At 50.8% G+C, this 22,232-nt stretch overlaps 1 protein-coding gene across 2 annotated transcripts; it reads left to right on the top strand.

The window, feature by feature from the left end:
- Positions 1–7,040: 7,040 nt before the first annotated feature.
- C1QL1 (complement C1q like 1) lies at positions 7,041–13,829 on the top strand. 2 transcript variants are annotated; one of them, XR_008375650.1, is made up of 3 exons: positions 7,041–7,904; positions 8,077–10,729; positions 13,170–13,305. XR_008375650.1 is itself a non-coding variant. In XM_053570403.1 (2 exons), the coding sequence occupies exons 1-2, from the start codon at positions 7,308–7,310 to the stop codon at positions 13,347–13,349; spliced, it is 777 nt and encodes a 258-aa protein (XP_053426378.1). In that variant the 5' UTR covers positions 7,041–7,307; the 3' UTR covers positions 13,350–13,829. The 2 variants fall into 2 exon arrangements, 1 of the variants encoding a protein (XP_053426378.1); XM_053570403.1 differs by lacking the exon at positions 8,077–10,729 and having other exon boundaries at positions 13,170–13,829.
- Positions 13,830–22,232: the final 8,403 nt, after the last annotated feature.

Raw genomic sequence — 22,232 nt, 5'->3', positions numbered from 1 at the left:
TGGCCCAGGATATCCCCCCATACACAACACTGACCAGGGTACACAGATGGACAGACAGACAAAGTGCAGGCCTCAAGGATGGGATCAAGGCCAACAGGACGGAGCAGCCAAGTTCCCCCAACCCCACACATGCGTGGTCAGCTGTTGTTATTAGATGAGGATCTCCAAGAAGCTAACCAAACACTAGCTTCTTCTGGGCACCTGTCTCCTTCCATTTGGGCCATCTTGGGGTGAGGTTTGGGGCAAGGAGAGGCCCAGGGAGCCCCTTCAAGAACAAAGCACATCTCTATTTCAGGGCCAGGACTGGCTACATAATTTGCAGGGCCCAGTGCTACCTGAAAATATGAAGTCTGTTGTTCAAAAATTGTTACGATTGGGGGTGGCGCCTGTGGCTCAAAGGAGTAGGGCGCCTGCCCCATATGCCAGAGGTACAAACCCAGCCCTGGCCAAAAACTGCAAAAAAGAAAAAAAATTGTTACAATTGCTTGGGAGGACTGCTTGAGCTCAGGAGTTCAAGGCCACCCTGGGCAACATAGCAAAATTGCATCTTTTTTTTAGAGATAGAGTTTCATTTTGTCACCCTCAGTAGAGTGCCATGGCGTCACAGCTCACAGCAACCTCCAGCTCTTGGGCTTAGGTGATTCTCTTGCCTCAGCCTCCTGAGTAGCTGGGACTACAGCATCCGCCCAGTGCCCGGCTATTTTACTGCAAAGAATCCCTGGGATTCCCATCCTGGCTCTGCCTCAGATCAGCCCTGTGACCTTGGGCAAGCTGTTTCTCCTCTCCAGGACTCAGAGTTCCTGTCAAAGGAGGGTTCTCTAAGAGCGCTCTCTAAGACCTAAGTTCTATGGTCTCCTGAGGTAAGAATAAGGATGTTTTTCATAGAAGGGACAGGGCTTCCAAAAGAGGGAGCCTTCCTGAGTCACCCTGGGGAGCAGGAGGCTTTCCCTCTGATACTCCATCCTCAAACCCAAAACCCAGGAAAACCAGCTGCTCTCTACTGGCCCCAGTGCCTCTTCCTCCCCTGCCATAGAGTCATAGCCTATGGGAGAAGGTGGGGAGCCCATAGACCATGCTGGCCAGGCGGGCCTTCTCTGCTGCCTATAAAAGAGGCTCAGCATAATTGTACTGCCTGTCACTCCTGCCTCCTGCTATCTGTCTCCCCAGCTGACCCAGGGCACCCGCCATTATATTGGTTCATGTTTGGCTGCAGAAACTCATCACTTATACATGCAGCTGGGTGACACAGGCTGGGCTGAGTGGAGGTGGTCCCTCCCATTAGGTCCCCCCTCATTTAGCCAGGGCCTTCTTGGGGCTGCTGAGCTGCATGTTGGTGTGAATGCCCAGGTTGGGCAGATTCCCAGAGTTCTATAGTGTCAGAGGTATAAGAAAACCTGCCAATGACTTGGGCAATTGGGCTGTGTCCCCTGAATCCCACTCTCTTGTCCTTAGGAGACAGTGCTGGGGGAGAGTCTCCTGGAGAAGGTCCCCTCACCAACCTCTGACACCCAGCCAGGCCTCAGTATGCCCTGGCCTCCCCATCCCAAATCACAACTCACCTTCCATTCTTCCATATTTTCTGACCAAATGCTCCCTCTCCAAAGGGGTGTTGAAATTATGGGAGGGGGTTTCAAAAAAGGAAAGAATCTGATAGTGTCTGAATTAAAATGTCATGCTGAGAATTAAAATGTTTTAATGGATACCAATCATTGCCTTTGAGATGCCCCAGAAAATTACCCAGCCCTAAGAAAAAAATGGAAGCCCTAAAATGTGATGAGACATCTCCAAACACATATGGCAAGTTGGTAGCCTTGAGAGCAGGTCTCTGGTTTCTGGTGTCCAGCTCTACATCTTGTCCAGGCCAGGGCTGTAGATCAGTGACTTCAACCAGAAAACAAAAATAGTCCTACTATACTACTGGGCCTTGACTCTCAAGTGCCTCTGTCTTCTCCACTAGGTACATGCCTGCTGGGCAGAGTGGGTGCTGATTTTCACCCCACCTGAGTGAAATATACCTGTGTTACAACTCCCTCTTACCAGATGTATGATCCCAGGTGAGTCACCTAACCTCTCTGAGTCTTAGCATCCTCATTTCCAACATGTACATAATGCTTCCCCCTTACTTAGACTGTAGTGAGGACTAAATGAAATAGGGTATCTGAAGCACCTGGCTTTATGTACTTTATATCTTGGTGCCCATGTAACTGCAACAACATTCATCCTTTCTTTATTCAATAAACATTTCGAGGGGTGGTGTCTGTGGCTCAATGGAGTAAGGCTTCAGCCCCATATGCCGGAGGTGGTGGGTTCAAACCCAGCCCTGGCCAAAAACTGCAAAAAAATAAAATAAAATAAAATAAAATAAACATTTCAAGATCTTTCCAGAAACCTGAAAATGTCCTGACCTTCAACCGATCCAAACCAATCTGTCCACAAATACGCCATTCTACCACCCCCTGCCTTCTCAAGTCAGGCAACTCTCAGCTCTCACTTTGCCCACTACAACTGCCTCCTACTTAGTTTCCTTACCAATACTCTTTCTTTACTTTTTTTTTTTTTTTGAGACAGTCTTAGTTTGTCACCTCTTGTAGAGTGCCATGGTGTCACAGCTCACAGCAACTCTTGGGATCTAGTAATTCTTCTGCCTCAGTTTCCCAGTAGGGGGGCTACAGGCTCTTGCCACAGTGCCCAGCTATTTTTAGAGATAGGGTCTCCCTCTTGCTCAGGCTGGTCTCTAACTTGTGAGCTCAAGCAATCTGCTCACCACAGCTTCCCAGAGTGCTAGGATTATTGGCATGAGCCACCACACCTGGTTCTTACTCTATATTAATCTTCCTCCCACAGTAACGAAAGTGATCATTCTAATCTGAAAAATCTGATATCACCCACTCACTTAAAGTACCCTTCAGTAGTTTATGACTGCCCTTAGTATAAATTATAAACTCTTTGCCACAGCCCACAAAGCCCTGCAAGCTGGTCCTCAGCACATGCCGTTCCCTCTGCCTAGAATACTTTTCCTTGTCTCCTCCTTCCTCCACCTCTGGAGGCCATCTTCTTCACCTTGCTGACTCCTTTGTCAGAGCTTAACTTAAATATCACCTCCTCCAGGAAGCTTCCCATGATTCCTTGCCTCCAGACGAATTTAGGTGACACCATTGAGTGTATCTATATTACTATACACGTTCCCTTGCAGTGCACTTATCAGGCTAGATGGCAATTGCTTGTTCAATTGTCTAGGTTCCAGCAATACAATGTAAACTACATGAGGTCAGAGGCTTTTCCTGCTCTTCATTGTGTCCTGTGTAACAAAAGATATGGTGAGCAGTCAATTAATATGGGTTGAGAGAATGGATGAAGAATGAAGGAATGGATGGATGAACAGATAGATGGAAAAAATGACATCTCTCTGTAAAGTATTCCTGAACTCCTCTGGGCAGGGCATTCTTCCTCTGAGCTTCATAACACCTAATGCAAACCTCTACCCTAGCCTTCCATCCCTCAGCTATGAAATGGGGGAAATAATAGTACCTCCCTGATGGGGGTTATTACTATTAAATGATATAAGCCACATAATAGTTTTAAATCCATGATAACAAGTTAAAATTAGATAAAATAATCCACAAAGGGCTTAAAACAGGATCTTGCACTTAGTAAGTGCTCGAAAATGTTAGCTACAGTAATTATTATAGCATTTATAATTTTCTTTCTGCCTGTGTTGCCCACCAAATAATTTCTCAGGGGCACTGCTTAGGTCTTACTCATCTTTGGATGTACCACTACTACCGCCTCATATAGCCTAGCTAGGTTTTTTCAGTAAATGTAAAAATAAGCAAATGCTGATTTGCCAGCTGATGAGTCAGGGCACAGCAACCCCCTTCATCACTCACAAGCCTAGACACACACTAACACCAACAGTCTCTTACACATTCACACCCACTCACATTCATTCAGAGAACCCCAAAATATCATGGGACAACCACTCAGTTTCCTAAAGTCAGCTATGCATAAGTGAAGATCCTTACCTGCCCCCCACTCCTGAGCCTTCCACAATCCACCCCAATGCTCAGCACCCAATTCTCACCCCTGGAATGGTGTGAGGGAAAGCAAAGCTGGACTTTCAGGCCCAACCCTGGCAGCATCCTTCCTTCCCTACTGAGGATGCACTACTTCCTTTCCCTTTCTGAAAACCTCGTGTTGGCAGATAGTTGAAGAAGAGACCTGGGAGCCAGAACTCCAGGGTTCCTTCCTCACTCATCTAGTCCCATTTCTACATAGCCCCACTATCCCCCTCTCCTAGTGCCATGCAGAGCAACCTGTAAGAAGATGGCAGGACTCAGGAGACCCTAGGCCTGGGATGGAGCAAAGGCCTTCTTAGCCTTGAGGTGCATTATACTATCAACCCTCTACTGGGTACATAAGGGTCAGATACTGAGCCCAGAGCTTTACCTGCTCATTTAATACTCACAACCACCCTTTTCCAGAGGAGGACACCTGAGGCACTGCAGGTTAGGCGATTTACCTAAAACCACCAGGTAGAACCGACATGAAGGTATTTAATTTCAGAATCTTCAACCTCCAGACTTTAGGGAATGTGGGGACGAAAGGGGAACCCGGGGGGTTTTCAGATATTAAGCCAGGAGACGCCCCTCAAGACAGCACCTGCTCCCCATCGCCAGGCCCTCATCTCTGGAGAAAAGGGGCGCTAAACTCTCGGGGTGGAGGTTGCTTCTCTCGGGGACCTGGGCGGGGCTTGGCGAGCCCAGGGGAGGCACCGAACCCGCGGCCCCGGCTCACAGGCCAAGATGGCTGTTAATTAAAGTGCTGGCACTAGCTCCTCTCTGCAAAGTTTGAAGCCGTTATTTTCCACTCCAGCGAAGCAGGGAGAATCCGGCTGGGCTGACAGAGACGCCACAACGCGCCAGGGGAGCGGGCGCTCTGTCGGGGCGGGAGGCGGGGCGCCGTGCAGCAGCCAGCTCGCCTCTCCGACGCCCCGGCGAGCGCGGGGGTGGGTGCTCCCGCCTCCTCCTAGGCCCGCCAGCGGCCAGCTGTAACATTCCTGGCGGGCTCTATGAGGGTTGCAGGGTTGCGAGCGGTGGGCGAGCCCCAGCGAGGTAACGGAGGAGGGGCCAGTGTACTTGCTTACCTGGGAGAGCCGAGTCTGTACAAATCATGCGCTGACGACCGTGCACATGCCCCTGGGGTCTTAGAGGGTGAGGGCCTCACACTGAGGATACCGCCGTGGGAGATCAGGACGCTGGACTGACAGCAGACAGCTGAGGACTACTCACTCAGCCTGAGGAGGTCCAGCAGCCCTGACTCCCTATCTCCCTGCATTTTGGGTAATAAACAGCACCTGGAGACCCTCTCTCCTTGAAGCTGGAAGCTCTTGATGCCAGACTGAGGATTTGAATCCCTGCTCTACCACTTATTAGTTGTGTGACTTTGGGCAAATCTCCTAACTTTCCAGAGCCTCTGTTCCCCAGCTGTAAAATGAAAATAATGATAGGCTTTACCTCTTTGGATTGATGTGAAGATCAGTGTGATCACCTATGTAAACTATTCAACATAGGGCCTAGCACACAGTAAGCCCTGAATAAATGTTATTTACTGATTTTTTTTAAAGCTCCCTCCTTGGTAGTGGGGGTCGCTCTAACCTGGGCTCAGGAATGGTCCTCTCGCACAGACCCCTCATTAGATGTTCTCACATATCTTTTTTTCCAGCCCTGAACTGGGGTAAGCAATCTCAACCTTGGGTAGGGAAGATCAGAGATCATATGGACCGTGGTGGCAGGTCAGCAGGGAGAGGGTAAGCAGGAAGGGGGACCTCTCGGGAGAGAAGAGGCCAGGGGTGTCATTCTGAAGGAGGAGCAGTGGAGCAGCATGGAGCTGGATCTCAAATAATGTGACAAATATTTTGATGGAAGTAGACACATTTCAGTTTATGCAACCTAAACACTATTTCACTTGAGGAAGAGGAGAGTCTCACACAATGGAGAGAAGAGTTAGGGGTCACTGGTGGGGGTGAGAGAGGAGCCGAAGGGCTGGGTGAGGTCAGCCCCCTCCTCAAAGCAGCAGGAAAAGGGGGGCCACCACTCAGGGATAGTATTTGTACCTGTCAGCTCAGAGAAGTAATGTGGGGGTGCCTAGCTTCTTAGGATCCCCATTTCTCCTTGGCCTAGAGGCAGGGATAAGTGGATTGATGAGAGAAAGATGGATAAAGGGGCACCAGGAAAAAGCAGCCTGGGCGGAGCTCGGCGTGGAAGAGACAGAGGCGAGGAAAGGAAAGGTGAGGACCTGGGAGAAGCTAGGTTCCTGGAACAGTTAGAGCCAGAAAAGAGGAGGCAGCTCCTCAGTACTCGGGATCTGCTCGGGTACCCTGACAGGTATTCGATCCTCAGATCTCTCAGACGCGCGATCTGCCAGGCCAGAGTGCGGAAACGGCCCCTCTCTGTCCTTCCTTTGCTTTCCCTCTTTTTCCTCCTCATAACCCCCTTTCTCATCCTACCTACCTTCCCGCTCCCCGCTCCGTCCTCCCCTGAGTGCCCTCTTTGTCTCCAGCAGACGTGGGCGCTCCCCTCGCTTCTGCCCCCTGAGGGTCGTGGCCCCTAGAGCCTCTGTGTTCCTCTGGATTTCCTCGTGACAGACCCTCGAGGCTTCTCCTCTCCCGAACCCCTCGGCGCTCTCTAGCTCTCCCTGTGGCCCTCTCTTCCATTCGCTGTTTGATCCCAACTCCCCCTTCCCTCTGAAAGCCCCTCCTGTTTCTCTGACTCTAGCCCCCTCCCCATTTCCCAGTCTCCGTCTCCCGCTTTCTCGGGAGCCCCCTTCCTCTCCGGGCTCCAGCCCGGATCTCTGCGGCCCCGCCCCTGCCTGCCCCTCCCACCCCGAGGCGCTGGAGGCCCAATTAGGCGCCGGCCCCGCCCTCAGCCCCACCCCTAGCGCTCCCGGAGCCGCACAGAGCGGGTGGGGTGGGGCCCGGCCGAGGGGGCGGTGGCCCCAGCACAGGAAGGCTGGAGGAGCTAGGTGGGAGGCGGGAGCCGGCTGCCGCGGCGCTCAGTCCGGTAGCGCAGCGGGAGGGAGGCGCGAAGCTGAAGCCGGCGGCTGGGCTCCGCAGCGCAGCCAGCGCAGCGCGGCGCCCGGGGCACGGCTCTATGCCCGCAGCCCCGCCGGACCGCCCTTGAGCGTGGGCGCCTAGCCCGCGCCCCCCGCCCGCCGGCACCATTGCCCCGACGGCGCGGCCCGGCGGCCCGGCGCTCCCCAGGCTCCGCGCCGGCCGGAAGACGCTGCTAGCGGCCGCCGCTGGCGTGGTGATGCTGCTGGTGCTGGTGGTGCTGATCCCTGTGCTGGTGAGCTCGGGTGGCCCGGACGGCCACTATGAGATGCTGGGCACCTGCCGCATGGTGTGCGACCCCTACCCCGCGCGGGGCCCCGGCGCCGGCGCGCGGCCCGACGGCGGCGACGCCCTGAGCGAGCAGAGCGGTGCGCCCCCGCCCTCCACGCTGGTGCAGGGCCCCCAGGGGAAGCCGGGACGCACCGGCAAGCCAGGTCCCCCCGGGCCTCCCGGAGACCCCGGTCCTCCGGGCCCTGTGGGGCCGCCCGGGGAGAAGGGTGAGCCAGGCAAGCCGGGCCCTCCAGGGCTACCGGGCGCAGGGGGCAGCGGCGCCATCAGCACGGCCACCTACACCACTGTGCCGCGCGTGGCCTTCTATGCCGGCCTCAAGAACCCCCACGAGGGTTATGAGGTGCTCAAGTTTGACGACGTGGTCACCAACCTAGGCAACAACTACGACGCGGCCAGCGGCAAGTTTACATGCAACATTCCCGGCACCTACTTTTTCACCTACCATGTCCTCATGCGTGGCGGCGACGGCACCAGTATGTGGGCGGACCTCTGCAAGAACGGCCAGGTGGGAGCGGGCTTGGGGCTGGCTTGGGGGCAGGGCACCGTGGGAACCTGGGGCAAACAGGTACCGGACCAGATTTGGCGAGCCAGCCAGGCAGATACAGATGGGAGACCCCGTTTAGGCATCACATGCTGGGATGGTCGATGCCAGCGAACGCCCCTGCACTGACTCCTAGGTTCCTGGGCACCGGCGGCGTGGAAATGCGGGACATAAACCCAACTAATCCGAGCGCAGGACTCCAGGAACGTGGACTTGTCCTTGCGGGTTTGGCCTTTGGGAGGTGGATTCAGGCTGATATGGACGGGCAATAATGGGAGGGCGAGGATGGGCTGGGGGCACAGGGTAGGGAGAAGCGGTGTCGGACGTCCGCAGGCAACTAGGCGCTAGGCTATGCGCGCATGCTAGAAGGCGGGCTGCAGGAAATGTTTGGGGTGCAAAGGCAAAGAACCCCAGCGCTCTTAGCTGCAATACATCCCTCACCCTCAGGAAGGGACCATTGGGCCCATCAGATACTGCAAAATCTAGGACTGGGGACCTGTGTCAGAGCTACCCACCTCAAGAAGGCTGCCTCCGGGACAAAAAGTTTTTCCTCCTGAGGCAGGGTGAGGAGATGTAAACTATCCCTCCTCTTTGGTCTCCAGCGTCCAATCTGTCCTGACTCCTTGAGTGTAGGGGGATCTTCTGTGTTCCTTGTCCCCATTCCAGACACTGGAGCTCGAAGGCACCCAGTGTTCAGGGAGTCTGGTATCCAGACTGTGTGGGCACCTATCTCACCATGGAATGGTCTGTCTCCCCAGGACTGACCTTGACCCAACCTGGCCCCAGGGTTACATTACTCAGCTCCCTTGCTTCCAGCTCACTGGGGCCTGGGGGCCTGGGAGCAAGGTCAGGCTGAGCACTCTCTTGGAAGAAGGGGACCCCTGGTAAGAACTCTAGCTGGGCTAGTGGGAATTGGGAAGGAATCTCCTGAGGTTGAGACCCAAAGATCTTGTTGGAACCCTTCCTGTTGTATTACTACCCAGCACTACTTTGAGGCTCTGCTGGCCTGTGGGTCTGCAAGGCTCGAGGATAAGGGAAGGGGCAGGCAAGGGGAGTCAGCAGAATGCCTATCAGATGCTTGTAAGTCTGCCCCTCTTTTCTTTCCCCTGCCTGGCTGGTTCCCCACCCTGTTTTCTGGTTTCTGCCTCTTTCTGTCTCTCTCTCTTCTGTGTCTGCCACTTTAGTCTCTCCCTGGGTTTCTGGCCTCTCTTCCCTTGTGTTAACCCCCCTCTTCTCTACTCCTTGTGTGTCTCTCCCTCTTATATCTATTAGGCTTCCCATATCTCTCCTTTTTATCCTTGGTTCCTGACCAACTGGGAGGCCCAGTATCCAGCAAGGGATTCTTCTGCAGACAGCCCCAGGATTTCCCTTATTAATCACCAATAAGGGATAAAGCAATGTCACCTTCATCAAAGAGTTTTTTCCTTTACCAAAGAAGTTTATTCCTTTACCAGTTTTACCACACCAAGGTTTTAGGGTGTTGGGAGTTTGCCTGGACAGGGAGGCTACCGCCAGGCCACCAACGGACCCCAGACCCTGTACCACCACAGGAGATCCCAACAGGGACCAGAGATGAGGCAAGAGGAGGCCCTAAAGATGTTGTGTACCTGGGCCAAGGGCACTTGCTTCAGTCATTAGGAGGTGAAACTGCCCCTACTTTCCCCTTCAACAGGGGCAGGGTGTTGGCAGAGCCTGATAAATGGTGCTCACTAGAGGTGGCACTACAGGCTAGTAGAAAAAAAAGGAGATGGCTTTAATTATGGTTCTCAAGGACTTAGCACCTTGTTACTCGGATCATCCTCTCCACCAAAACCCAAGATAAATAGTGGGGCCTACAGCCCCCTCCCCTGCATCCTTTGTGATTTCTCCTTCCAGATTGCCCAAGAGATTCATTTAATCTCACCAGTCATTCCACATGTTAGTTTTGAGCCCCTACTAGGAGACATGTTTGGGGCTTGGTACCAGGGGTAAGTGAACTTGCCCTCTAGGACCTCATGACCTATGTAGGAAAGCACTAATAACCACACAATAACACACCTCAATGAGTAGAGTATTGAAGGTGGGCTGGGAGCCCAATTGGTGACTTTTGCCCCCAGATGTGTTGGCTGGGAGGAAGCGATTCAGTGGATCCCTAAGGTAAGGAGACACAGCTAGGGAGAAAATATAAGGTCAAATGAAGGTAAAGGCTGGCCCAGAGGTGGATGAGGACATTTATGTAAGCAGAGAAAAAAATGATGAGACTGGGCAATATATAGGAACGGGAAGGGAGCTTGAGTCTCCCCTGCTTTCAGAATGGGAGGGGGGCTGCTCTGGACTTTTCCTTCCTGGTTTCCTGCCTATAGAGAGGCTTCCAGAATTTATCTGGGAAGGCAGAGTCAAATCTGAGTTTTGGCCCTTTCCTGAGCAAGATGGGAGTGGGAGGGCACCACCTTCATCCCTGGTGCTAAGATCCCTCCCATATTTGTCTGAGGTCCACTTGTCCTTAGGGGTGGCTTTTAGTCAACAGCCCTAAACCTGATGGTACGAAGCCCTGGTCATTAGAACATGAAGAACCTGTGGAAAGGGCTCTAGGTTAGGGGTGGTGACCAGGGTGAGGTGAGCTCCCTACAGCTGCCTCCAAGATCCATAGTTCAGATGAGTCAAGGACACAAAATTGGTAAATGGGCCAGGGGTTGTGTGGGGACATGCCAGGGCTTATGGTCATGGTCAGTGTGCTACTTTTCCAGGATAGGAGGCTGCGTGGAAGTATTACAAATGGGCAAGGGCTCAGACAACAAAGTCCGATTGAGGTGAGAGGTGGTGGTATATATGAATTAAGGGCTGCAATATAAAGATCTAACTGGAGGTCAGCATCTTACCTGGTGGTGGGAGGTGGCCCCCCAGCTAGCCTCTCTGGCCCCTAATACCTTTCACAACAAAGAGCATAGTGCCTGGCGCACTAGGGACCCAATAAATGTATGAAAACACAAGCATCCCCCCAGGCCAAGCTGCCAGGGGAAGCCACATATGCACATCCAAGACCCCAGTATTGATCTGGGGGCAGAGACACATTTCCTGGATACCCCCAGGGTATCCAGTTCTCTTGGTCAAACCACTACCTCAGTTTCCCCTCCTGGCAGCCCTGGAGGAGATGGTTCTCCAGTGTCCCCTTGTTACAAGGCCAAGACCTGCTTTCCTGCTTCCATTGCAACCTCAATTCCCCAGACTGCCCCTTCAGCCCCGCCAGGAAGGGGATACCTCAACTGTTTCCAGTCAGGCAGAGAATTGGGACCCCCAGATTCCATTCCTGGATCCCTACCATCTAAGGATGGAAGGGCATAAATTCTCCCTGCCTCCATGGATAATTAGGATAATTACAGCAACAATCATGGTGATGAATAAATAATAAACATAAGCATAACAGTTCTGATGCCTGTCACATCACCAGGAGATTCCTAATGACAGATGACTGTATTCTAATGGATTTGGTTATTAAGGAGCACACTGTTTTAATGAGTTAAGGCTAAATTAATCTGGGTAATAAAAATAATTGTTATTAGTAGTAATTTATTAGCAAAGATAATGAAATGCATGTGTAATAATAAATACTATCAAAATTAGGGCCCAGGGAACAATACAGAAGTTGCTTGCTTTCAGCTCTTCCCTAATAGCTCAGGATTAAAAATTTTTTTCTACCCTGTTGAAAGCCTTTTTACAAAGGTGGCAGTGGTGAGACAAGGTCTTCTCACTGAGCTCCTTGAAAGACAGCATCTCTCCCTTGTTGTACACATCCCTTTGCTGACCAGTTTTCCCAGTTAAGCACTCAAATAGTTGGAGAAGAGATGTTGAGGGAAGAGAAGGGGCTGGAGGGATTTGGGCTTTAAATGGAGGACTGAATGCAAATATGTCGGGTCCTCTTCATTGCAGCATGGTGGCTGAGTCAGCAGCTTTGGCATAGCTGACCTGCAGTTCTGCCTCTAGCCCAGGAGAGAAGATGGGCCCCTGCCCTAATTTGGCTGGGTTCTGCCCGGACATCAGCCCTGGGGGGGGGGGGGGGAGCTGGAGGGGCAGGGATGTTGCCTTCAAGGGACAGTATAGAGGGGCCTTTGAGAAGCCTGGCTGAGACAACCCCACTCAATGCAGCCTCCCCACACCACAAGCCACAGTCCTGGAGATGGGTCTTCCCTTTCTCTACCCAAGATACCCTGGAGAGGCCACAGAATCTCACTCTCAGGCTTGGTGTTGCCTTAGTCTTAGTAAAGGAATGTCTAGAGATAATTTTTCCACCACCACACAATAGCTATGATTAGTCAGAGTCCCCAAAGGTGATGGTAGGCTTCAAACCCAAATACTGGTGCCCCCTTGACCCATCGTCCTGCCTGTTCCTCTCCACCCTCCATCAAGGCAAGGAACAGCAAGGATGTTAGATCAGACAGAATTGCAGGGGGAAGTACGGTCTGTATTCTCCCCACCCAGTTCCTTTCTGCCACCCTGGGGTGAGACAGGAGGAGCTTAAGCTCTTGAGGTGGGGTAATAGTCACAAGTAGCTACAGCTCCCTGGAGGCTGGCACCCAGCCTCAATCTAAGTCTTGGGAAGGGAAAGAATTGCCAGGCCTTTGGTCTCACTGCTGCAGTGGGAGAGACTGGCATGAACTTCAGACAAGGAGTCCATAGACCTGCACTGGTTCTGGGATGGTTGCTTACCAGCAACTTGGCACTGGTCCAGCCACCTAACCTGTAGGGCCAAGGTGTGCCCTTGTGTCCATCTCCTGACACAAGACCAGGTGGATGTGACTGAAATGTATGTAAGACATCATTATTATTAAAGCAGAGAGAAAGAAATGATGAGAAATAGGAAGGCTCCCCATCCCTGGGGATCCAGAGAATTCCTCTCTGCAAAGAAGGACCTTCAGGCTTAGGCATTCTGGAGGCATTCAGTTCTCCAAGCCCAGATGGGAGAGTTAAGGAGGAAAACTCCACCTTGACTCCAAATTAAGGCCCAGATTAGACCTGCTGTTGAAATCCAGGGCTCCTCTGTGATCCCTCTCCTCAAAACGCGTTAGGTGTGTTTGGAAGGGCAGTGGGTGGGATGTCTAGAGAAGCAGGGAAAGAAACAGGCTGGGTGCCCTGATGGGGCGACAGGTCTGGACTTTAGGGCCTCCAGATCCTCCCCCAAGTGGCTGCCTCACCTCCCTACCCTCTCACCTTCTCCGGTCCCCGCCCCCCAAAATCCCCCCGCCCACCCCGCAGGTGCGGGCCAGCGCAATCGCCCAGGACGCAGACCAGAACTACGACTACGCCAGCAACAGCGTGATTCTGCACTTGGACGCGGGCGACGAAGTCTTCATCAAGCTCGACGGAGGCAAAGCGCATGGCGGCAACAGCAACAAATACAGCACGTTCTCCGGCTTCATCATCTACTCCGATTGAGCTCCTGGTGTCTCCATCTCCTGTCCCTCACCCCCAGGGCTCCCTTCCGGGGCGGGGCAGGTGAAGATCCGTCCCCGGTCCACCCCTTAGCTTCCCGACCCGGCTCCGAAGCCCTCGGCCCACCCACACTGTCGCCCGGGCCGCAGCGTAGGCCCTCCCGTCGGCTTGCGGCAGAGCTGGGCCCAGCGCGCCCGCTCCCGGTCCCCCGGAGGAGGTGTTTACCGCCCCGGCCCCAGCCCATGCTGTATATTTGTACAATAGAACTGTTACCGCTCACCCCAGCCTGCCAGCCCGCCCCATCTCGGGGAGGGTTGGCGGGACTGCTTCCTGCGTTCTAAGAAGAGCTGCCCGCCGCCTCCTCGAGGGTGGCACCGCCTGGGGGAAGGGTGAGTTGGGGGCTGGATAGCTTTCCAGCGCCCCCAGAGCCCCAGCTCAGCTGTGCCCCGTCTGACCAAAGCTATAATAAAAACATTTCCATCCTGTGGGGGTTTCAGAATGTGCCCTGGGGAGGAATGCGCGAGAGGACCACAGACCTTGCTCTCCTCCAGACTGGGAAGGAGGCTAGGGAAAGCTTCTAGGGAAAACCAGGTACCAGAGTCAGAGCTGCTCCAGGAGACTGGCTAAAGGGCCCAATGCCCACCACAGCCCAAGGGGGCCTAGGAAGCTGGAACAGGAAGCAGCCCACTTACATCATCTAACTTGGTGAACAAGTCCCATTTTTGCGTTCAAAGTGGCTTAAGCATTCCAAAGGCATAGGCAATCTTCAGACTGGGAGATCTTGGCTCTCATCTCTGTCTGCCACTGTGTATGATCCTGGGCAAGTCACTTCTCTCAGACTCAATTCTAGGTTAGTGACCTAGAATTGCTGTAAAAAGGAGCAAACTTTGCACTAAAAGCTGGTTAACTTTGGTCCAAACACCTCACTTCTGGGCCTCAAATTTCTCAGCATACAGTGTGGTAAGAAGACCTACTTGATCTGGGATTCAAGAGGTATAATGTCTGTGCCAAATACACAACTTCAAAGTTTGCAAAATGCTTTTAGGTATTTATTTCACTCAAGTTCAGATTTTATTCTTCCATGGAGGTTAAACATACATACATACATATATATATATATATATATATATATACTTATATATACTTTTTTTTTTTTTTTTTTGTTAAGACAGAGCCTCAAGCTGTCACCCTGGGTAGAGTGCTGTGGCATTACAGCTCACAGCAACCTCCAGCTCCTGGGTTCAAGCAATTCTCCTGCCTTGACCTCCCAAGTAGCTGGGACTACAGGCACCGCCACAACACCCAGCTATTTTTAGGTTGCAGCTGTCATTGTTATTTGGCAGGCCCGGGCTGTGTTTGAAAACACCAGCTCCAATGTATGTGGCTGGTGCCTTAGCCACTGAGCTACAGACACACAGTCATGGAGGTTAAATATTTTGGCTTAATATGGCACTTGCTAAATTCTGTGATTGCACTTAAATCCAAGACACACTAAGTCTCCTTGGCCTCCCACAGCCTGTCTCACCTATAACTGAAGCCCATGACGGTCATGCAGGGCATTCCTAAATAATTACAGCTAATATTTAGAGAGCACCCACTATGTGTCAGATATTATGTAAGAACTTTACAAATATTATCTCATGGATATGTGTGTGGGGAGGTGGGGAGTAGATTTGCAGGGAAAGCTCTCATGCCCTTTAACATTTTAAAGGATGCTGTTATTTTATCCATTTTAGGTGAGGCTCAGGGAGGTTAAGGAACTTGCCAAAATCACAGAACTACGAACAGGCAAATGCCAGTATTTGAACCAAAGACCATGTTCCTACCCAGTACCCCCATATTTCATAAAGAAATGAGCTCTCCAAAGTAGAACTGAGGATGGTGTTGGCTCAGCCTGAGTCCAGGCCTTTCATTTCCACCATGGCCCTGCATAGGCCTGATGTATTTATAAGCATCTACCCTGGGCAGCAGCCATGGGGTGAGCCTCCTGGAGAATCCTATCTGGCTTCCCTTCCCCGGTCTGGCTCAGCTGGAGAGACAGGAAGGAGGGGTGGCCTCCCTCCTGGCCAAGCCCATGTATGGACCCTTGTCATGGCTGGCAGACTTGAATGACTTTCTTTATCCTCTCTTCTCTTCCCTACTTCCCCCATTGCCAGCTGTGGCCATTTAATAAAATTAGCTTAATGCTTGTTCCTTCCCTGTGGGGTCTGGAGATTGAAATCTGCGGGTCCCCACAAACCCAATAAAACCCCCGGCAGGTCTGGCTGGAATGAGAGTCTCTGTGAGAAGAGTGATTAGCTTAGAAGGCACTCCTCCTGCCCCCTGGTGCTGCCCACAGCTCCCTGTGATTCTTTAATGGCCACATTGGCCTGGAATTACCCAAGCACCACACCTGAGGGGCTCTCCACCCCTCCCCAGAGGCCTTGGGGGACTGGTCCAAGACCTCTATTACAATGAAAAGCATGTTAATCATTTGTGCAGTGAATGCCTGGCTGGCCAGCTGGCCTGCTTTCTTTCTGGGGATTTGACAATCTTTGTGTCATTTTGAGAGATGAGACAAAAATTTCCATTTTGCAGACAAGGAAATCATAGTCTGAAAAAAATTTGTGACTTGCCTATGGTCATGCAGTAAGTTTGTGGCATAACTGGGACTGGACTAAAGCCAAGGACTTTACCAACCTTTGCCGAGCATCAGGAGTGTCCTGCAGTGCCAGCCTGAAGTTGTCAATCAAGCAACATTCCAGCTGCAGGAGAACCTACTGGGGAAGTATCTTCCCCATCAAACAGGGGCTCCCCAAGAGCAAAGTCTGTTTTTTCCCTCATGCAAGGACTGTGTCTTTACTAGCAGATTGGGCAGCTTCCTGAAGGCAAGATCTGTGTCTCCTCCATCAGACTAGGGGGGTGGCCTCAAAGGTTATACTTTTTCCTCAAACTGTCAGCTCCCTGAGGGTGGGATAGTCTCCACAGAGACCAAGGATTTGGGGACTTCTGAATGCAGAGACTGGGGCTCCCATTAGTGGTTCAAAGGGTAGATACTGTGCTTTTTCTAGAGCAGGGGACAGTGTACTCTCCAATTTGGGGTTCCCTGATGGATAGACTGTCTTCTTATCCAACTGGGGAACCCTGAGAGCAAGGCTATGTCTCCCCTCCTCCTCGGTCAGGAGTTTTTCTGGCACAAGAACATTCCAGGGTGCAGGGCTGGATGGGTGGTGGAAAGGAAATTGGACAGGCAGAATGGCAAGTCCACTTTGAAAGAAGGAAGCAACAAGCCTCCCCAGGCTGCCTCCCTTTTAGAAAGATGTGTGATTAATTAGTGACTAAGGTTCCTGCCAGGAGGGGGGTGAGGACGGAGGTGCCCCCTGGAGCTCATCCACATGGGAAATGCCAGGCCCTCCTGTGCCCAGGAAGCTGCCAGCCCTAGGAGCTGGCACTGTCTTGGTTTCTGGAGTTATGAGGACCAGAGAGGGCAGCCAGGCCCACCACTCAGGGCTGCCCTAATTGCATGACTTTGTAGGAGGGTTGGGCAGGTGTGCTCAACTCTCTGCTTCAGCTTGCTATGAACATATCTGCCATGGTGAGGTCTAAGGGTTAATTGCCTCCTGCCTCACTCCTGGTAACCAATATTTCATTTACTGCTTGGAGGGGGAGCTGCCCAGAGAATCAATCCTGGACAAGCATCCAGGAGACAGGGGTACTAAGGAAGCACAGGAGCTGTTTCCTGGAGGAGATCTGAGCACCAGAGGAGGAACAAATTTTGATTTTTGTGAATGCTTTTCTTATTGTCTTTCTATTAATTTATAGAATCATGTGATTTCTCTTCTTTATCCTATTTATATGGTAGATTGCACTGCTGGATTTTCAAACACAGAGAAGGTTTATAGTCAGAGATTCTCTGGGTCTTGCCTGAGTTCTGTTGAACCTGCCAACAGGGCCCCCAAGGGCCAACAGAAAATCCCAGAGGTGCAGAAGCTGCACTACATCAGCTAGCTGTGTTGTTTCCCCTAGCCTGGTTGTTTCTGCATTTATTTATCTGGGTGCCCCCCAGATAAAGCTGAAGCAGGTTAGATGCTGTTAATAAGTTTATTTTCACAAGTGATGAAGGTATATTTGAAAAGTGGAATTGGAGGTGTGAGTTCCTTGCTTCCTTCCAGGTAAACTTAAAATCCCACAAATGAGGTGATAATAAAGTGGAGGTGAAAAGTCTACACATGTTTGGAACTGGAAAGGCATAAAGGCGTTACTAAGAGGTAGCAACTGCGGGCTGGAGGAGAAAGGGACCAGAGAGCCGCCTACCCCATACTTTCCATATCCTTCTCATTTCCTCCATCTGCCAAAATTGAGAATCAAAGCCACAGAATGGCAATTCCCATTACACACCTGGAAAAACTAAGACCCAGAGAGGAGACTGTTTGCTTAGGTTGGTTCAGGGCAGGGCTAGAACCAGAGATACCAGGACCCAGTAGACATACAGGAGGTAGAGACAGAAGAATTGGGTTCAAGTCCTGACCATGCTCAGTGTTTCAGGAAAACCACAGCACCTCTCTGACTCTTAATTTCCCCATCCACAAAATGAAGCTGGATATTAAAATTATCTACTCGAAGGGCTACTGTGAGACAATAGATGACAACCTGTTTGGTAAGTTACAATGCAAAATGCAAATACACTATTATTATTATTACAACTTAAATTTCCTGCACCCCATGATTTAAAGTTCTTTTGACTGCACTTTAATGCCTGTGATGGAGATCATTGTCATAAAAGAAGATGAAGACACCTGGATTTTTCTTCTACTCTGGGACTAGGTGTGTGGGGTACTAGGGAGGGGCTTGGTTTGGGATTCCCCTGATATGCCACTAATTATTCAGAAAGGAGTGCCCTGAGTCCTCTGGTGTTCAATGTGGATTTTCCCACATCTCTGCTCTATGGCCTCCAATTTAAGGTGAAAGCTCAAGGATACACCATGAAGCCCTGGCCCACTCATCTGTGGTGCAATTACAATTCACTATAACCTTCAACTCCTGTACTCAAGTGATCCTCCTGGCTCAGCCTCCTGAGTAGCTGGGACTATAGGCACATACCACCACACCTGGCTAATTTTTTATTTTTTATAGAAATGGGGTCTTACTATGTTGCCCAGGCTGGTCTCAAACTTCCAGCCTCAAGTTATCCTCCCAACTCAGCCTCCCAAAGTGCTGGGATTATAGTCATGAGCCACCATGCCCAGCCTCATCCCCATTTTTTGAAAAAAGGGACATGGTGGTGAATTAACTACTTGCCCAAGGCCACATGGCTTAACTTTTCTGGGCACAGACCTCTTGATTGGTCATTCTCTCCCTGTTTTTTTCTTTTTTCTTTTTTTTTTTTTTTTTTTTTTTGAGACAGAGTCTCACTAGGTTGCCCTGAGTGAAATGCCATGGTGTCACAGCTCACAGAAACCTCAAACTCTTGGGCTTAAGCGATTCTCTTGCCTCAGCCTCCCAAGTAGCTGGGACTACAGGTGCCCGCCACAATGCCCGGCTATTTTTTTGTTGCAGTTGTTATTGTTGTTTAGCTGGCTGAGGCCAGGTTCGAACCTGCCAGCCTTGGTGTTTGTGCCTCATGCCGTAACCACCGTGCTACAGGCGCCGAGCCTCATTCTCCATTTCTGTCCCTCAAGGAGAGGAAGGGTTGGGTCTCATGCCCTCCCAATCAGAGGATTCTTTCTTCCCTATTGCCTGGGTAGCTTATGTAGGAGGTGGGCCTCCTGCATCTTCCCAGGAGGTGAAGGAAAAATTCACGGGCTCCTTGTCATGTTCTCAAGGCACAGGCCCCTTTGCTCCCTGAGGGGGGAACACCAGCCTGGACTAGGAAAACTGCCTAGGCCAGGAAAGTTATAGACCTTTCCCTGCCTGACCAGAGCTAGAGAGGGACCTGCTAAGCTCTTGGTTATTCACTTGCCTGAAGCTTGCTCTTCCTTGAAGCCTTTCTGAACTCCTCGAGCAGGAATATGCCTGTTCTCAAGACCAGAATCAGAGCATCTTCCAAGTAGGACAATGTCTCACTACATAATACCATGCCTGCCACAAAGTAACCATCCTACTATAATAGCAGCTATTTCAAACAACTCTCACTTTCCTTAAACTTTCAGCTTTCCCTGCTGTGATGGACACAGTGATGCCCTGCCCAGGTCTCTTTCAGGACAATGATCTATTCCCCAAGCTGCTGGGAATGCTGCCAGCAGGTGGCTCCCAGTTACCAGCCCCCTTTCAGGGATTTCCTCCACTGATGTGAGCTGCCTTGCTCAATGTCCTGCTGCTTCTTGGGGCAGCCAGCTTCCCATAACTGATTAGCTTAGAGGTTTAACTCCCTGGCCTCCAGCCCCTACTCAAGACAACTCCAAATAGTCTTCCCAGCTTCAGAGCTTCCAGCTGAACTTCTCCTTCTGCCCAGTCCTGCTTCCTTCCCTTCTCTTCCACAGGTGTCAATTCCAAGAGCACTCCCCAATAAACTTTCTGCACTGACTTCTGTCCCAGTCCGTTCTAGAGTACCCAGCCTGCAATACCTACCCCAGTCTTATTCACTGATCCTTTCAGCCAGTATTTATTGAGTGCTGTTATGGATCAGTCCCAGTAGCAAGGGCAAGAGATAGAATCTAAAGCTAACTGTCCAATGCCTGACCACAGCCAGAGAAGGAGCTCCAATGGATGAGCATATGTCTTACCTCACAAAAAAGACAGAAGTCACAAGAGGGAGATTTTATAAGCTTTCCACTATAAAATCCACAAACTTCCTTTCATCTGTGCCGCTTCTCTCCTTTTCCTTTCTTGCCTCCACCCAAGACACTCAGCATCCTGTGCTCTCTCACCAGGAAGACCAACTAATCTTCGCCCAACTGCCCCAGTTCCAAACTGAAAGTCCCATACCTGGGAAGCACCTCAATCTCAGCCAGGCAAATTGGGATGGTCAATCACTCTACCCACAATAATCTCCCACATATCTCTATTAATCTTCAGCTGCTCACTCTATATCAGTTCCTTCCCATCACCATTTAAATCTCTCCCATCACTTGGGTGGTGCCTGTGGCTCAAAGGAGTAGGGCACCAGCCCCATATATCGGAAGTAGTGGGTTCAAACCCAGCCCTGGCCAAAAAACTGCAAAAATAATAATAATAATAATAATAATAATAAATAATAATAACAAATCTTTCCCATCCAGCTAGGCACTGTGGCTCACGCCTGTAATCCTAGCACTGGGAGGCTGAGGCAGGTGGATCACTTGTGCTCAGGAGTTTGAGACCAGCCTGAGCAAGAGTGAGACCCCTTCTTAGTAAAAATAAAATAAATAAAATAACTGAGGCAAGAGGATTGTTCAAGCTCAAGAATTTGAGGTTGCTGTGAGCTATGACATCACAGCACTCTACCAAGGATGACAAAATGAGACTTTGTCTCTAAATAAATAATCTCTCCCATCCTTAAAAATCCTCCCTGACCCTTCACCCACTCTAGAAACCACCTCATTTCTCTGCTTTCCTTGACAGGCAAATGCCTTAAAAGAGTTGTCATTACGGGCAGCACCTGTGGCTCAAGGAGTAGGGCACTGGTCCCATATGCCGGAGGTGGTGGGTTCAAACCTAGCCCCGGCCAAAAACCACAAAAAAAAAAAAAAAGAGTTGTCATTACTTCCTCAAATCTCACTCTCATCTAGCCACCACCCCTCCTCTGAAACTGCTCCTGTCAATGTCATAGCTACTTGATGAAAAACCTGTGGACACTTTTTAGTCCTCATCATGTTTGGCTTCTGTGCTAGGCCTGACTCCAAAGTTTGGCCTGGGTATAAGATGGGTTTAAACCCTATAGTTTAAGATGGCAAGAATGATGTCTTGGAACTCAAGACAAGGACTTTTTAAATTGTTCTATATCTGAAGTAGCTAATGCCGCACCCCAGTGCAATGGTTGTACAGTGATAAGGGTGCAGGTGGGAGGATGTGCCTCCACTCTGCTTTCTTTCAGCACCTAGGGTCTTGGAAATCACAGATAGTGAGACGTCCATGCATTTCACAAGGGCACAGAGCCTGCTGCCTTTCACATCTCCAACCACATCAGCCCAGAATCACCTCTATCTCCAGACAAGGGAAAAATTCTGCACTCAGCCCTCAGGTCAGGGTTTTAGGCCTCGAAATTCTTATGGGGACAGTTCCACACCAATGTGCCCTTACTAGCATATGTAATATAGGGCCCAGGAGTTTTCCATTTGTGTCCACTAAGCCAGGTCTGGCCAGGCCCTACTAAGGCCTCTCAGCATCATTCAGCAAGGTTGACTCTCACCTGTGAGATCCTCTTCCCTTGTCTTCGAGATCTAAGAAACAGCCTCCTTGGTCATACTAGCTTCTAATCCTCCTTTATACCTCAGCTAGCATCCTTCTCCCTCAGCCCCCATGCCCCTGTATGTTCTCTTTATAGCACATATCTCATACCATTGTTCATACTTAATTGTCTAATTTCTCCCATACACTGCAAGCTCCATGAGGGTAGGATGTGTCTGTTCATCACTCACTACTCTATCCTCTGAGCCGACCTATTTCATATTAGTAAACAGCTATTGAATGAATATGAGAATATCCATTACTATTTCACTGAATGTCTGCAAGACACTTCACCTAAGATTATTTCTAATCTTTGTAACAAGCTGAGTATTATTTTGTTCCCTATTTATTTATTTTGAGACAGAGTCTCAAGCTGTTGCCCTTGGTAGAGTGCCGTGGTGTCACAGCTCACAGCAACCTCAAACTCTTGGGCTTAAGGGATTCTCTTGCCTCAGCCTCCCAAGTAGCTGGGACTACAGAAGCCTGCCACAATGCCCAGCTCTTTTTTTAAACACAGGGTCTCACTCTTGCTCGGGCTGGTCT

This window comes from Nycticebus coucang, chromosome 18 (genome assembly GCF_027406575.1).
Source record: "Nycticebus coucang isolate mNycCou1 chromosome 18, mNycCou1.pri, whole genome shotgun sequence".
NCBI lineage: Eukaryota > Metazoa > Chordata > Mammalia > Primates > Lorisidae > Nycticebus > Nycticebus coucang.
The sequence above is the reverse complement of the archived record's forward strand: the minus strand, read 5'-3'. Positions and strand labels throughout refer to the sequence as shown.